At 35.0% G+C, this 17882-nt stretch overlaps 1 protein-coding gene across 8 annotated transcripts in view; it reads left to right on the top strand.

The window, feature by feature from the left end:
* LOC309856854 (ubiquitin carboxyl-terminal hydrolase 9X-like) overlaps positions 1–17882 on the top strand; it is a 163198-nt gene that overhangs the window by 60092 nt on the left and 85224 nt on the right. For all 8 annotated transcript variants that reach the window (XM_082718527.1, XM_082718526.1, XM_082718524.1 and 5 more), the window contains 3 exons: positions 7217–7423; positions 12042–12178; positions 13919–14052. In XM_082718527.1, the coding sequence (XP_082574653.1) occupies positions 7217–7423; positions 12042–12178; positions 13919–14052 (478 nt within the window). The remainder of the gene's footprint in view (positions 1–7216; positions 7424–12041; positions 12179–13918; positions 14053–17882) is intronic.

Genomic DNA, 17882 nt, shown 5'->3' on the forward strand with positions numbered 1-17882 from the left:
TATTTTTTTTCTCAGGTTTCTGGATATTTAAGCAACTAGCAGCTCCTTATGTTCCTTATGTTCTAGTAACTACTGAAGACAAAGGAAAGAATACATGAAACTACCCCTATGTTGTATTAACTGGCCTTAAGGAACACTATTTTATTTTTATTTTATGAATTAAGTTTTTATTTTGAATGTTCACATGAACTTTATTTAATAATTCAGAGAATTGCATATGTTCTTTAGAGTTTTCTTCTGAAAACATGTTGCAGAAGTACAATATTAATCAAGATATTAATATTCATACTTTAAGTTCTATTTCCATCACCATGTGGATTCTTCATTAGTCCTTTTATGGCCACATCAATTCTGTCTTAGCCCCACTTTACCTGTAACCCTTGACAACTGCTAGCTTGGTGTCTGTTTCTACAGTTTGTCATTTTGAGGTTGTTAAATAAATGGAATCATATAATATATAGCCATATAGCAATATGATAAGCAGACATAACTAAGGAGGACGTCCTGAGAGAACGTCAGGATCACTTGGGAACTTTTTTTACTTAACATAATTTTCTGCAAGCTCATACAGTTTGTTTATATATCTGTATTATATGTATATATTCTTGTATCCTGAGCAGTACTCATGATATAACTTTTAACCACTTAGGGTTTATTTAACTGCTTACCATAAACGGACATAATGAGGTTTTTCTCATTTAGAACTTTTAAAAATAAAGCTGCTATGGAAATTGGTGTGCAGACTTTTTTTGTAAACATAGTTTATCTGAGATTGCATTTGCTCTTATAGTGCACATATATATGTACATATATATATATATAGTATATATATGATGCATAGTAGTTGCATATTACTATTTAGTTTAGTCTGTTGTAGTTTACTTCTTTACAAAGCCATTTTATAAAGATACTGCTGTCCTATCAATATTAGTGTTCCAGTCCATGAATCTGGAGCTCTCTTTCCATTTATTTAGATACTGTTTGATTTCAGCACTGTTTTGTTTTGTTTTTTTAAGATTTTATTTATTTATTAGAGAGAGCACACAAGCAGGAGAGCAGCAGGCAAAGGAAGAGGGAGAAGCAAATTCCCCCTGGAGCAGGGAGCCCGGTACAGGGCTTGATCCTAGGACCCTGGGTCTGAACTGAAAGCAGGTGCTTAACTGACTGAGCCATCCAGGTGCCCCTCAGCAGTTCCCCCACCCCTTGGTATTCGTTGCATTTTTGTTAAATTTATACTAAAGCAGTATGCTGTTTCTTATGTTACTGTGAGTAGAAGGGTTTTCTTCATTTGGGGATTGTTTTAATTTAATATATAGAAAAATGTATCTAACATGTATAGAAATACAGTTGAGCTTTTAAAATTTATTTTGTGTCCTGAAAACCTATCATGCCTTTTACTTGGGGGGGGGGGGTGTATATTTTAATGGAGATCTTAGATTTTCTATATTTCTATGTACATGATCATATGATTTACAACTAGAGATAGTTTTACTTCTTCCCAATCTCATTACTTGTTTTTTTTTTTTTTACATCCTTGTTTATTAATAGCCCTAATTAAAACATATAACAAAATGTTGAGGGAGTGGTGAAGTGGGAATTCTCAATGTTGAGTGCAAAACTTAAAAGTGTTTTGTTATTAAGTATCACATACATTGTCAGGTCTTTGTTTTTGCTATTTATTGGATTTAAGAAATTCCCTTCTATTCCTCATTTTTTTAATGTTTTAGTTTTAAAAGTTTGTTGGATTTTGTCAGTTTGCCTTCTCTACGTCTAGTGAGATATGGACTATGTTGCACTGTTCTATGTTGCATTGGCTGATACTTCTGTGTTCAAGTAGTCTTCATGTCTATAATAAATCCCACTTCTTACAATGTATATAATTTTGTATATAATTCTTCCTGGATTTCTTTGTATTTTGTTGAGGATACTTCTGGCTTTTAAGAAGATGCCGGGGTGCCTGGGTGGCTCAGTGGATTTAAAGCCTCTGCCTTCTGCTCGGGTCATGATCCCAGGGTCCTGGGATCGAGCCCTGCATCAGGTGCTTTGCTCATCGGGAAGCCTGCTTCCCTTCCTCTCTCTCTGCCTACTTGTGATCTCTGTCAAATTTTTAAAAAAAATCCTTAAGAATATACCAAACCATTTTTCAGAATGACTATAATATTTTGTATTTCCAACCACAGTTTGAGTAATCCATTTTTTTAACATTATTCTCAGAGTTTTGTGTATTTATTATTTTTTTTATTCTGATAGATGTACATTAAAGTTTCCTTGTGGTTTCAGTTTATATTTGGTTAATGGCAATGATTTTAAACATCTTTCATGTGCTCATTTGCCATAAAACAGTACCTGTTCATGCCTCTTGCCTATTTTCTATTTTCTAAATGCGTTGTTTTTTAAAATTACTGAATTTGCAGAGTTGGTTTTTTTGCTTTTGTTTTTGTTTGGTTGTTTTTTTTTTTTAATTTGTCAGAGAGCACAAGCAGAGGAGGGGTAGAGGGAGAAGCAGGCGTCTCCACTGAGCAAGAAGCAAGATGCGGGGCTTGGTCCCAGGACCCTGGGATCATGACCTGAGCCAAAGACAGACATTTAACCCAGGAGTCCTACAGAATTCTTATGTATTCAACATGCTAAGTTGTTTCTTAGATAAGTTGTTTCTTAGATAGGTGGTATGCATATATTTTCTCCCAGTCTTTAGATTCTTTCATCCTCTTTTTTTTTTTTTTTAAGATTTTATTTATTTATTTGACAGAAAGGTCACAAATAGGCAGAGAGGCAGGCAGAGAGAGAAGGGGAAGCAGGATCCCTGATGAGCAGAGAGCCTGATGCGGGGCTTGATCCCAAGACTCTGAGATATGACCTGAGCCAAAGGCAGAGGTTTAACCCACTGAGCCACCCAGGAGCCCCCTTTCATCCTCTTTTTTTTTTTTTTTTTTTTAAGATTTTATTTATTTATTTGTCAGAGAGAGAGCACAGGCAGACAGAGTGGCAGGCAGAGGCAGGGGGAGAAGCAGGCTCCCTGCCAAGCAAGGAGCCTGATGTGGGACTCGATCCCAGGAAGCTGGGATCATGACCCAAGCCAAAGGCAGCCGTTCAACCAACTGAGGCACCCAGGCATCCCCCCTTTCATCCTCTTAATAGGGTCTTTGACCAACAAAGTTCTTAATTTTGATGAGGTCTAGTTTATTTCCTGTGTGTGTCACACTTTTGGTGTCAAGACTGAGAACTTGTGGCCTATCTGTAAATCCCAAAGAATTTCTCCTATGTTCTGTATTTGAGAAAGTTTTAATATTTTGCAGTTAATGTATTACCCATATTGAGCTACCTTTGTTTAGATGTAGGATTTAGATTACAGGGTAAGTTTTTTGTTTTTGTTCTTGTTGCTGTGTATGACCAGTGTTGCAGTACCATTTTGTGAAAGGTAGTCTTTTATGTTGCCTAATTAGTTCACTTTTGCCTCTTTGTCAAGTGTCAGACATACTTACTTTTTTAATTGCTCCCAACATGGGGCTTAAACTTATTCCTTGAGATCAAGAGTTTCACATGCTGTACTAACTGAGCTAGTCAGGCTAGTTAAAACATACTTATATGAATCTGTTTCTAGGTTCTCTTTCCATTTGTCAATCACTTGGCCAATACCACACATTTCAACACAATGTTGAATAGAAATAACTAGAGCAGACATCATTGTGTTAGGGAGAGAAATTAATCAGTGTATCACTGTTAAGAATGACATTTACTGTGTGTTTTTTTACCGCTTCCCTTTATCAGATTATGAAAGTTCCCCTCCATTCTTACTTACATTTTTTTTAATGAATGGATTTGAATTTTGTGAGATGTTTTATTTGACATTGATGTGCATGTACCATTTTTACTCTTTACCTGTTAATGTGATAGGTTATATTAGTTATTTTCAACTGTTGCATCCTCAGATAAACTGCACTTGATCATGTTTTTTTTTTTTTAACATGTTGGCTGAATTTCATTTACTAATACTATATTCAGGAATTTTATAATATATTCATGGGGTATATGATCTGTAGTTCTTTTTCTTTTGTATTTGTCAGGGTGTATTTTGCTTCATAATGTAAACTTTGTGTATTTTTCTCCCTTTTTCTGGAAGAAATTATTATATATTAATGTTACTTCTTCTAAGTATTAGGTATAATATTTTACTGAAACCATCTGCGTTTGGTGATACTTGTTTTGGGGAGTTTTTGAATCCTGAATTCAGTTTCCTAGTCATTGTATTCTATTCAAGTAGTCTGTTTTGGCTGAATTGCAGTAATTTGTGTTTTTTAGTGATGTTTCGTGTTATTTTTCAAAGTTACGTATGTAAAGTTGTTTTTGTTCTCTGTTATCCTTTAATGTCTATAGTGAGATCTCTGTTTTACTTTTTTTCCTAATAATTTTTTTTGTCTCTCTATTTCCCCCCGTAATCATTCACTTTATTTCTTAAAGTCTGCAGTCATGTGATAACCTTTCTCAGACTTATTTTGCTTAGCATATATACTTTAGCTCCAGCCACGCTTTTCTAAATGGCAACATTTTCACTGTTTTTATGGCTGAATAATATTCCATATTTGTATATGTTGTCTGGGGGTGGGGTTTGTGGTTATTTTGAAAAGAAGGTATATTCTGCAGATTACGTAGAGTCGTTCTTTAATTGTCAGTTAAATCCTGTTCTTTGATGTTTTTTGTTGAGTTGAGTTTTTTGCTGGTATTCTGTCTAGTTCTTTCAGTTGTTAAAAGATGGATGTTGATGTCTCTCATTATTATGGATTTCCCTATTCTATCTTTGAAAATAGAAATCTGTCAGGTTTTGCTTCACATATTTTGTGGTATACACATACATACTTGATGCATATACATTTGGGATGCTCTTTTTTTTTTTTTTTTTTTTTTTTTTTTTTTTTTTGGTAGACTGAGCTTTACTCAATGTATGTTACATACTCTTCTCTGAAATCTATTTTATATGCTATTGCTGTGGCCACTTCTGCTTTCCTTTAATGTTTGTATATCGTTTTGCATTTTTTTACTTCGACCCTGGCTACTTTATATTAACAATATTAGTAGCTTCTCTTAAGCTCAGCCTTATAACTAGAATGACTAAACCATTTATATTGGGGTGCATGGGTTGCTTGGTAATTGAGCATCTGCCTTTGGCTCAGGTCGTGATCCCGGGGTCCTGAGATCAAGCCCACATCAGGCTCCCTGCTTGACAGGGGTCCTGCTTCTCCCTCTCTCTCTGCCTCTGCTTCTGTTCTTCTCTCACTATGCCTCTATCTCTGTCAAATAAATAGAGGTCTTAAAAAAAAAAATTATCTTCCATCTTGAAGAAATAAAAATAAACCATTTATATTTAATGAGACTTTTGATACATTAGGGTTTAAGCTTGCTATTTTATTTATTGTATTGTATTATTTTCTTCTGTCTGCCCTGAGGAATGTTCTAAATTTTAGGTTTCTTTTTTTCTATTTTTATTTTTCTGTATTGTATTCTATTTTTATTTCTATTTTTAGGTTTCTATTTTTATATTTTTAGGTTTCTGTTTTTATTTTTCTGTATTGTATTGAAATATGTCTTTGTATGGCCTTTTGAGTATCATTAGTAATTCAAACACATGTCATCTCATCGTTGACATATATAAAATCTTCTAAAATATACAATTTTTTCTTTTTTAAATTGTGCTAATACATACAGCATAAAATTTATCATCTTAACTATGTTTAAGTATATGGTTCATTGGTATTAAATATGATAGTAATGTGCAACTGTAACCAGCATTCAGTCTGTTCCTGGAGCTGTTTGTTTTTCTTATAAAACTGATACCCATTAGACAGTAAGAACTTATTCTTCTCTGTGAAGCCCCTGGCATCCATCATTCTGCTTTCTGTCTATATGATTTTCACAGCTCTGATATGTCATATAGAAGTGAAATCATACAATACTTGCTATCTTTTAGTGACTTCATTATTTCACTAACCATACTGTCTTATTCATATTGTAACATGCTTCAGAATTTTCTTTCTCTTTAAATGAGTAATATTCCACTGAATACATATGCCACATTTGTTTATCCATTTTTTTAATTGATTGACAGTTTGGATTGCTTTCACATTTTAACTGTTCTGAATAAAAATGCTGCTATGAACATAAATATACAGATGATCTGTTTGAGACTGCTTTCAGTTCTTTTGGTTATGTATATACCTACAGCTGGAATTGGTAGATGATTAATAATTTCAGATGATGTGAAAATTAAATTTTTTGAGGAATTTGTACTGTTTTGCAAGATGAGTATACCATTTTACTTTTCCACTAACGATGCACACAACTATAATTTCTTCCCATCTTCAATAACACGATTTTTTGTGTGTCTTTGATAGCCATACTGGTACACACACACTCACGGGTGTAAGGTACTTTTCCATTGTAATTTAGTATTTCCCTAATAATCAGTGACTTCAAGCATGTGGTCATTGTCATGTCAGATAAATTTTATGCTGTATGTATTAGCACAATTTAAAAAAGAAAAAAATTGTATATTTTAGAAGATTTTATATATGTCAACGATGAGATGACATGTGTTTGAATTACTTTTTCTTTTTAAAGATTTTATTTATTTATTTGACAGACAGAGGTCACAAGTAGGCAGAGAGGCAGGCACAGGGAGAGAGGAGGAAGCAAGCTCCCCATGGAGCAGAGAGCCTGGCATGGGGCTCGATCCCAGTACCCTGGGATTATGACCAGAGCCAAAGGCAGAGAGAGGCTTAACCCACTGAGCCACCCAGGTGCCCCAGTAATGGACCATTTATATATCTTTTTAGAAAAATGTCCTTTGCCTGTTTTTTAATTTGAGTTGTTTGGTTTTTTGTTTGTTTGTTTTTAAATTTTAGGACTTCTTAATGTGTTTTGTATATGATGCTTTTAATTTCTAATATGGAATTTTAAAGTCTTTAATGATAAAGTCCTTAATAAATGGAGTGTTTTTTCTTGAATTTAGATTATTCTGTCCTATGAATACTGAGATTTTTCAAATGAGATGTGGTTAATTAAGTGCTCAGTTAAGCTAAACTAATGGTTTGTGTGTGTGGCTGTGCTGAATTCAGTATAGTTTATCGAAAGCCATGTAATTAAAACAGTAATGACCTAATATAAATGGATATATAAATCATAACGTTTGTGAGGTTTACATAATTTATACTTTTTTTTTTAGGCAAGTTGGACTAATGCCAGTAAAAAGCAACGCGAAAAGTTACTGGAGCTGATTCGTCGTCTTGCAGAAGATGATAAAGATGGTGTGATGGCACACAAAGTTTTGAACCTGCTTTGGAATCTGGCCCATAGTGATGATGTGCCTGTAGACATCATGGACTTAGCTCTCAGTGCCCACATAAAAATACTAGATTACAGTTGTTCCCAGGTATGGGAGTGGTTCTTTACTCGTTTTTTCTTACCTTTTTCCCTTTACCATGAGAATGATTTAGTTATAAGATAATTCCATTATTTTTGTTTTTACACTAATCTTTGAAAAATTGACTTACCTTTGCTTTTTCTGCATTTTTTAATACCATTTACTAAGCACTTTTACCTCTCTACAAAAAAAGATTTGTGTAGGTAAAACAAGTTTTTATGTAATAGTATTATAGTTCAGTATATGAAGGTAAAATAGAATCATGAATTATTAAAGCTGGTAGTGACTTTGGAGGGAAAATCTTCCTCAGAAGTTAATAAAGCTAAGAGAATTTCTTGAATAAAGCTTTCTTTATGTAAGTCACAATACAAGTATTTTCCCTTTTTTTTTTTTTTTTTTTTAAGATTTTATTTGTTTATTTGACAGACAGAGATCACAGGTAGGCAGAGAGAGAGGAAGGGAAGCAGGCTCCCCGCCAAGCAGAGAACCTGATGCGGGGCTGGATCCCAGGACCCTGAGATCATGACCTGAGTGGAAGGCAAAAGCTTTATTTAATTCACTGAGGCACCCAGGTGCACCTTTTTTTTTTTTTTTTTTTTTTCTTCCTTAAGATTGATTGATTGATTGATTGATTGATTGATTGATTTGGCATACAGAGAGGTATCACAAGTAGGCAGGAGAGGCAGGCAAAGAGAGAGGGAGAAACCGGCTTCCCGCTGAGCGGAGAGCCCCATGCAGGACTCAATCCCAGGACCCTGAGTTCATGACCTAAGCGGAAGGTAGAGACCTAACCCACTGAGCCACCCATGTGCCCATTTTTCCTGTATTTAACTTCTGCTACTTACGTTTATTGCTTTCAGGTATGCATTTTTATATAGTTACTTATATTTTCAGACCTGTTTCTGGATTTTTATAAGTGCTTTACAGTATTTGTAATTGGTTGGTTAAAGAATTTTTAAAAAATAAAAAGACTGGATAGGGTTGTTCTTAGTTCTCTGAGGGCTTCACTTTTAGTTGGACTTGAATTTAATCAGTTCTAGCAAGGTCAAGATGATATTAACACATATTGGAAGCCAAGTGTTTGCAGTCTTAAGTTATTTATTGCACTGATTGCCTTAATCAAAAAAAGTACTGCTGGGACACCTGGGTTATTCAGACAGTTAATCGTCTGCCTTCAGCTCAGGTCAGGATCCTAGGATCTTAGGATCAAGACCCTCATGCTCAGCAGGGGTCCTGCTTCTCCCTCACTCTCTGCCTGTGCTCTTCCCCCAGCTGTATGCTCTCTGCCTCTCAAATAAATTAATAAAATCTTAAAAAAAAAAAAAGTACATACACACACACACACACACACATTTAGAGAACTGGGTGAATTCAGAGTTATTTTGGATACTTAAAAATGAAGTTATCATTCATAGTCTGGGTTAGTTAATTGCAAGTGTCAATGTAAAACTGATTTTTTTTTTAATTCTGAGGAAGAGATAAAGGGGTGCCTCAGTGGGTTAAAGCCTCTGCTTTCGGCTCAGGTCATGGTCCCAGGGTCCTGGGATCGAGCCCAGCATCGGGCTCTCTACTCAGCAGGGAGCCTGCTTCCCTCTCTCTCTCTGCCTGCCTTTCTGCCTACCTGAGATATCTGTTAAATAAATAAAATCTTTTAAAAAAACAAAACATGGAAATTTTGAAAATCATAGTGACAGGGGAGCCTGCCTGGATGGTTTAGTCGATTGAGTTTCCAACCCTAGGTTTCATAGAAGCACTATGTTAGGCTCTGTGCTCAGCAGCAGTCTGCTTCAGATTCTCTTCCTTTGTCTCTCCCTCTGCCCCTCCCCACACACCCTCTCTCTAAATAAATAAAGTCTTAAAAATTATAGTGGAAGTGATATATTAGATTTGCAGTTATGCAGTAGGAGTTTTAGATTTATCAAAGGAAAAAAAAGACTCCAGTTATTTTATTGGATGACAGTATTTGATTTTTCATTGATTGACTCATTGTACTTGACTACAATAAATTTTTATCTGGCATATCAAATGGTTACGAAGACCTTGAGTTTAAATTCTATTTTATGGGCACCTGGGTGGCTCAGTGGATTAGGCCGCTGCCTTCGGCTCAGGTCATGATCTCAGGGTCCTGGGATCGAGTCCCGCATCGGGCTCTCTGCTCAGCGGGGAGCCTGCTTCCTTCTCTCTCTCTCTCTGCCTGCCTCTCTGCCTACTTGTAATCTCTCTCTGTCAAATAAATAAATAAATATTTTAAAAAAATAAATAAATAAATTCTATTTTATTAAATAGAGTAGTGTTACAAGACTCATAGCAACACACTTACTGTAAAAGCTCAAATGCTGGGTGGCTCAGTGGGCCTTCAGCTGGGGTCATGATCCCACGGTCCTGGGTTGGAGCCCCACATCAGGCTCTCTGCTCAGTGAGGAGCCTGCTTCCTCCTCTATCTCTGTCTTTCTCTCTGCCTACTTGTGATTTCCGTCTGTCAAATAAATAAAAAACTACAAAAAAAAAAAAAAAACACAAAACAAAAAAAAGCTCAAGTGTTACTTCTTCCTTTATTCAGTTGTTGGTATCTTTGCCTGGCACAGTGTCCTAAGTTATCACATTAGTAGATAACTGGATTTTATGGGATTTAATAAAAAGAGTTTTTGTTTTTCAACTTTAGCTATCATTTGGTGTATTTTTTTATTTTATTATCATCATTATTATTATGTTATATTAGTCACCATACAGAATATCATTTGGTTGGTTGGTTGGTTTTGTTTTTTTAAAGATTTTACTTATTTATTTGACAGAGACAGCGAGAGAACAAATACAAGCAGTGGGAGTAGGAGAGGGAGAAGCAGGCTTCCCACATAGCAGGGAGCCCAGTACGGGGGCTTTATCCCAGGAACCTGGGATCATGACCTGAGCCGAAGGCAGACGCTTAGCAACTGAGCCACCCAGGCGCCCCCATCATTAGGGGTTTGTTTTGTTTTGGGTTTTTTTTTGGCTTTTGTTGTAGTGTTCCATAATTCATTGTTTGCATATAACACCCAGTGCTCCATGCAGTAAGCCCTCCTCAATACCCATCACCTGCCTAACGTATCTCCCCAACCCCTCCCTTCTGATACCCTGTTTGTTTTCCAGAGTCCAGTCTCTTATGGTTCATGATGTAGTTATTTAAAACAAATGAATATGTTATTCTCTTGCCCTGTCAATCCAAAGCACTTTTTTAACGAGTCATGATGCATTTAATATTCATGGATAAATATTTTTAAATCCATAAAAATGTTCATAGAATACAGGCCTATAATTTCACATTTCCTGGGGAAAAAATTAATTTTTTCCTGGGGAATGATTTTTTTTAAAAAAAGCATGACATTTACAGACTAGACCATTATTCTTTTCCCTCCCTCTTTCTCTCTCTCTCTCTTTTTTTTTTTTTTTTTTAAGATTTTATTTATTTATTTTAGAGGGAGAGAGCACTAACATGGGTGCATGCACCAGCTGGGAGGGGGAAGAGGGAGAGAATCCCAACCAGACTCCGCCCTAAGTACTGAACTGACACACAGCTCAATTTCTCCACCATGAGATCATGACCTGAACCAAAAGAAATTATCTTAACAGCTAAGTGACCCAGAGATCCCCTGGAATAGACCATTTTTTTGCTGAAATGAAATGAATGAAAAGGGAAAATCACATAAATACATGAATATACTCTTCAGCATATTGTGTAGTCATTAAAATGTCTGTTGGTGGATGGCTGTCCATGGTATTTAGTGGAAATACTTAATGTAAGAACTGTTTTGTTTCTAAAAGAGATATACATGTGCTTGCAAAATGTACTTTAAGTGAGACAATAAAGAAATACACAAAATTGGCTTTTCTTCCATACACATGTACAGAAATAGAATCATTCCAATTAAAAATCTTAGTACACTTGGAATTTCTGATTACTAGTGATCTTGATAAGAAAAAAGCAAGTACACATTTTCGCATATTAGAAATAAACATATTCCTACAACATCCATGAATGTTCTTAGTTTGCCTTTAGGGTGAGTGCCTGTATCTGTTTTCTGTAACATTCTTACATGTTGGGTTTTTTTAAGTTTTATTATAATAAGAGATGCATATATTTTTAAATAATACAAAGTTTATGTAAAGTGTGTTTATTGCATAATTTTTCACATGTATTCTCATTGTTATTTTCTGGATTAAAGGTAAACTTTTAGGTTCCCTGCTCCTGTTAAAGAAAATATGCTAACATCATATTCATATGGTAACCGTTTGGATTATATGTTTTTGCCAAGTTTTGTAATACCAGAACCTTATAAAACACTGAATAGAAATGAAATCTTCACAATGAGCATATATTTTTAAATCAGACTTATTAATATGCCTAAACTTGGGACTCATATCTTGGTGCATATATATCTAAATCTGGATTACTCCATTTTTATAGTAGTATATTTACTCCATTTACATTTTGGAACTTTGGTGATCATTTCAAAATAAGAACATACTTATTCCTAATTTTTATGATCCTTACTTAAAAGCTTTTCTACTTTGTTATTCTCAGAATAATTTGAAGACAGAATTATATTGAATACTGGTCTGTATAACCATTAACTTTTTGTGTGTGTTTAAGGATCGAGACACACAGAAGATCCAGTGGATAGATCGCTTTATAGAAGAACTTCGTACAAATGACAAGTGGGTAATTCCTGCACTAAAACAAATAAGAGAAATTTGTAGTTTGTTTGGTGAAGCACCTCAAAACTTGAGGTAAGGCTTTTAATATAGAAAATTTTCTAATTTTTATGTATATATTATGGTGAAAACAGCATACCAATTAATGCAAATGATAAAGTAGCAATTTAATATCAGAATCAAAAGATACTGACTTTGAGCTGTATGTTCAAAATGGTCTTAGACTTCTAGCTGATACACCAAACATTATGGCATGGGTTGTATTTATTCCACTCTTGAGTTTGTTTTACCCTTTTTATGGGTTTCAAGATAAGAATTAATTTATGAAAGATTTTATTTAAAGATACTTTTTACTATGTTTATTTTACTTATATTTTTCTTAAAGAGCAAATTTTATGTGTTTGGCCTTGATGCTAAATGGTTATGGAAATAATTTACCTTTTACTTTCTTGTAATCAATTTGGAACTAATGACACAAGAAAAAAATAATATGGATAAATTTTGGGAATTACAGTACAGATAGGATTCCTAATAGTGAGCCCTAGTTTTTTTCTAACCTGCAATAATCATAGATGTTCTAACCATTTAGAAGCAGTTTCCTTGGGGCGCCTGGGTGGCTCAGTAGGTTAAAGCCTCTGCCTTAGCTCAGGTCATGATCCCAGGGTTTTGGGATCAAGCCATGCATCGGGCTTTCTGCTCATCAGGGAGCCTGCTTCCCTTCCTCTCTCTCTGTCTGCCTCTCTGCCTACTTGTGATCTCTGCCTGTCAAATAAATAAATAAAATCTTAAAAAAAAAAAAAAGCCATTTTCTTGTAAGACAGTTACATGATTGCCAAAATTTTTCACAGTTGTAGGTGGATATAAATGTATGTGCCAACAGGATTCCTGTTCAAAGTGAATTACAGAATGCCTTTTTTTTTTTCCTTATTTTTTTGAGAGAGTGAAAAAGTAGGCATGATGGGGTAGAACTACTGGGGGTAGACAGATCATCTGGAACAGGCTCCCCACTCAGACCAGAGCTTGATGTAAGGCTTGATCTCATGACCATAAGATTATGACCTGAGCTGAAGTCAAGAATTAGATGCATAACCAACTGAGCTGACCAGAAGTCTTTATAGAATCCCACTTCTATGCTTTAATTTTTCAAGTTGGATTTTGATTCTTTTTTCCCCAGTGCTGGAAAAATTACATGAAATTAGGAACCTTTGTGGGCATAAATACTTAGAGGAAATCATGAAATAATCTATAGATACAATTTTTTTTTAATAAAGGACATACATGTCTTTTATCAGACAGACCCATTTTTTGGTTGCTTATTTATTCATGCAGTATTATATAGTCTTCGAAGGCAGATGATTTAATCACCAGTGGATTAATAATGATGTGAACATTAGATGGTTCCATTGAAAATGGCAAAACAAAGGAAACTGGGTATCTTTCTGGTTGTTTCCAAGGGCAAAAGTGGTTGCAAATTCAGTGTTACAGAATGAACTTTTAAGGGCTAATATACTTGCGCATGCAAATTTGTTCCTGTGCTTTGATATTTATGTAAGATTAATATCATGGTTGAAGTTGGAGAATACTGATTGATGATTTTCATGTAAAATGAGAATGTTAGAATAAATATGTTTCGAGATTGTGATTATTTAAATTGCTTGATACTTTGGTCTTTAAAGGAAGATATTAACCCAGTTTTTATTATGAAAGTAAAACATTTTAAATATGTGAATTTTAGCAGCTGGCATAGTCTCTGTAAATTCTTAGTTAAAACAGTGTTCATTGCCTAATTATACTGTTAAGTCGTTCTCGTTTTAGTCAAACTCAGCGAAGTCCCCATGTATTTTATCGTCATGATTTAATCAACCAGCTTCAGCACAATCATGCCTTAGTTACTTTGGTGGCAGAAAACCTTGCAAATTACATGAATAGTATTCGACTGTATGCTAGAGGTATGTATTGTAAATTAAAATTAACTGTTGGGAATCAGCATAGGTTTCCCTTCTTTGGTTTTTGTTTTATCCTCAGTATTATGTCAGAAATGAAAATATATGTATTTTTACATGGATCAGAAGATGGAAGTGAAATACTCTTAAAAATCCATTCAGCATCCCAAAATTTACACCAACTAAACTTTAGGTCAGCTTTTCAAGGCATGTTACTAAATGCTTATTTTTTCACATCTCGGAGCTCTGTCTACTATTACCACATCAGTTGCTATTCTTTTGGGTATTTCTGAACTTTAAATTTTTGCATTCACTTGCCACACTGCTTTTCAAGAAAACTTGATTAATAATCCCTTTGTCTATTTTGACCAACTTTGTTTTGGAGTAATACATTACAGTTGTTTTTAATAAAAAAAAAAACATTTATGGGCACCTGGGTGGCTCAGTGGATTAGGCCGCTGCCTTTGGCTCAGGTCATGATCTCAGGGTCCTGGGATCGAGTCCCGCATCAGGTTCTCTGCTCAGTGGGGAGCCTGCTTCCCTCTCTCTCTGCCTGCCTTTCCGTCTGCTTGTGATTTCTCTCTGTCAAATAAATAAATAAAATCTTTTTAAAATAAATAAATAAATAAATAACATTTAACATGTTCCATTGTTCAAAAAAAATTATTAGCAATTTACAAGATGATGATATATGTTCTCATTGGTTCTAAGATTATGGAATTGTTTAAATATGTTGACATAAACTTTCCTCTGGTCTCAACAAAAAAACTTTTTAATATTTGCCATATGCAGACTCTCTTCTTGGTGCTTTAAAGATCAATTTGGGGCGCCTGGGTGGCTCAGTGGGTTAAAGCCTCTGCCTTCCGCTCACGTCATGATCCTGGAGTCCTGGGATGAAGCCCCACAGTAGGGTTCCCTGCTCTGCAGGAAGTCTGCTTTCTCCTCTCTCTGCCTGCCTCTCTGCCTACTTGTGATCTCTGTCTGTCAAAGAAATAAAATATTTAAAAAAAAAAATCAATTCCAATATTATGTGTCCTTATCAAAAGCTTTACTGGAACGTATGTGTGCTGGAATACAAAGCATTCTTCCAATATCTGTACCTCCTCTGTATTACACCAGATTTGTAGACAAACAGACAAAAACCCAGCTGCCGTGTAGGTCCAATTTTGTATATTTAAGTAAGGAAGAGAAAAGTTTTCTGCCCTCCAGTTGAAAACCGGATTGAGCATAATGTGTAGCTGAAACCACTACTACTCTGTTAATGTGCTATGTCAGGAGTTACATACTAAAAATGTGGATATTTTTAATTCTCATTATTTGACTATAGTGGTGGGCTCTTTGCTTGTGCTTGTGCCTTAGATAGTTGAGGTGTATATTGTTTGATGATTTGGTTAATAGGTGCTTATAAAAATCCCCACCGAGCAGGGAGCTCTGGGACCATAACCCAAACCCAAGGCAGATGCCCAACCACTGCGTGACCCAGGCACCCAAGTATAAATTAAAAAGTATTTTTACCTAGTATTACTCATTTTATTGAACTAGTAACTCTTTGGAGACCTACAGTAGGAAAGTACAAGATGAGACTTGAACATGATAATCTCATAAAGTGTTTATAAAGAAGTATATTGACATATCAAAAAGAAAAAGAAGTTATTGTTCACTATGTCAGGCTGTAATACTTGGATCATCAAAATAATGACAGTATGGGGGTGCCTGGGTGGCTCATTTGTTAAGTATCTGCCTTTGTGGGAATCAAGCCCCACAGTACGGGTCCCTGCTCTGCAGGAAGTCTGCTTCTCCCTCCCCAATTCCCCCGTGCTTCTGTTCTCTCTCGCTGTGTTTTTCTCTGTTAAATAAATAAATAAAATCTTTTGAAAGAAAAAATGCTGCTATGGATCATAGCCTTTTTGTTATATAGTGCTTGAGTCCATAGTGATATAAAAAAATAAATGGAGAATGTTAGCTAAAAATTTAGGAGAAAATAACAGATGAAAAAAACTGCTGAGTTAAATTTTGATGAGGACCAGAATGACAGAGTATGAGGATATCATTCTACAAATTATTATCTCTTTTGTGGTATTTCTTGTCAAAAATACATAACTTAAATGTAACTAGAGGTACCATGAATCCAAATTAAGTAGCATTGGACAAGTAGTTTCTTTTTTATTCTTTCTTTTATTCTTTATTTCTTTTTTTTTTTTTTTTTTTTTTTTTTTGGTCAGAGAGAGAGGGAGAGCACAAGCAGGGGAACAGCAGGTAGGGAGAGAAGCAGACTCCCCGTTGAGCAAGGAGCTCCATGTGGGTGGGTGGGACTCGTGACCTGAGCCAAATGCAAAGACTTCACTAAGCCCCCCAGGTACCCCAAGAAGCTTTTTTTTTTCTTTTAAAATGGTCTATCAAGATAAGAAACATGAAAAAGAACTAAAGAAATTTTAAGGAAATAATTTCATGCAGTATATGAGCCTAAATTTGATTCTGGCCTGGAATAAAAAAGAAAAGTATAAAGAATATTATTGGGATTGGATGTTATTGGGATGAAATTTAAATGTCGGCTGTGGATCACATAATACTCTTTTATTATTAATCTTAAAATCAGATAAGTATACTGTGGTTTGTGTCTTTGTTATTTGTAAATACAGTTTTAAGAAGTAAAGTAACTAGTATCCAAATGGTTAACAAAACTGATAAAATGCATTTATATAAATATGTGTGTGTCATATGGGAAATCCTGATAAAACACATGGACAAAATATAAGTAGTTACATGTATCTGGGTAAAAAATAGTTCCTTTTTTAGTGCTTTGAAAACATTATATCAAAAAAGAAAGTTATATACAGCTGTCCTCTTCTCTCACCAATTGATCCAGCCAAGTAAACACGCACACATTTTTAGACAAAAGTATTTAATATGGGGCTCCTGGGTGGCTCAGTGGGTTAAGCCGCTGCCTTCGGCTCAGGTCATGATCTCAGGGTCCTGGGATCGAGTCCCGCATTGGGCTCTCTGCTCAGCGGGGAGCCTGCTTCCTCCTCTCTCTCTCTCTCTGCCTGCCTCTCTGCCTACTTGTGATCTCTCTCTGTCAAATAAATAAAATCTTTAAAAAAAAATTTTTTTTTAAATAAAAAGTATTTAATATATAAAAAGCAGAAAAGTGGTAGTCCACAGTTTAGTCTCATAGTACTTGAAGTTCAGTGCTCTGAACATGTAGTGGGAAAAAAATTTCTAGAATTTTGGAAGCTTAAGATTTGATCAGTTGATGTCTTTCAAGAAGTACTAAAAAATCACTGACATGCTTACTCGTAAGGAAAGTTTAAAACAGTCATTATATGTGGGTCTCCTTTCTTTACTGAAATTGACACAACATTGCCAAATATTCTGTATTATTCATCTTTGTAGCAATTCACAGTTTTATATCCAGTTGCAGTTTTTCTGATGTGGAAAATCTAAAAAAAAAAATTGGAAATTTTGGTTTGCCTTTAAACAATTATAAAAGGATTAGAATTCTTCGGTACCATTATTGACACAGTCAAGTTCTAAGAGATATATAACACACTTACCAGTACTTACAACTGAAAAGGAATTGTATAATTTCTAAATCCTTTGTACCTTGCTTCAAAAGTTTGAAATAAATGTCTGATTTCTGACTGACCATACTTGATGGAGGCATTTGATTGCCCCATCTTCTGTTCTACATACCAGCTTGATTCCAGGCAGAGGGCTTTATCCAAGCATTGTAATTCTTCTACGATGTTCTTTTACCTAATACTGAATAAACAGACTTAGGAGAATTTTTTTTTTTAAGAAAAAGGTTTTTATAATGGGCACCGGGGTGGCTCAGT

The sequence above is a fragment of the Mustela nivalis genome (genome assembly GCF_964662115.1).
Source record: "Mustela nivalis genome assembly, chromosome: Y".
Taxonomy (NCBI): Eukaryota; Metazoa; Chordata; class Mammalia; order Carnivora; family Mustelidae; genus Mustela; species Mustela nivalis.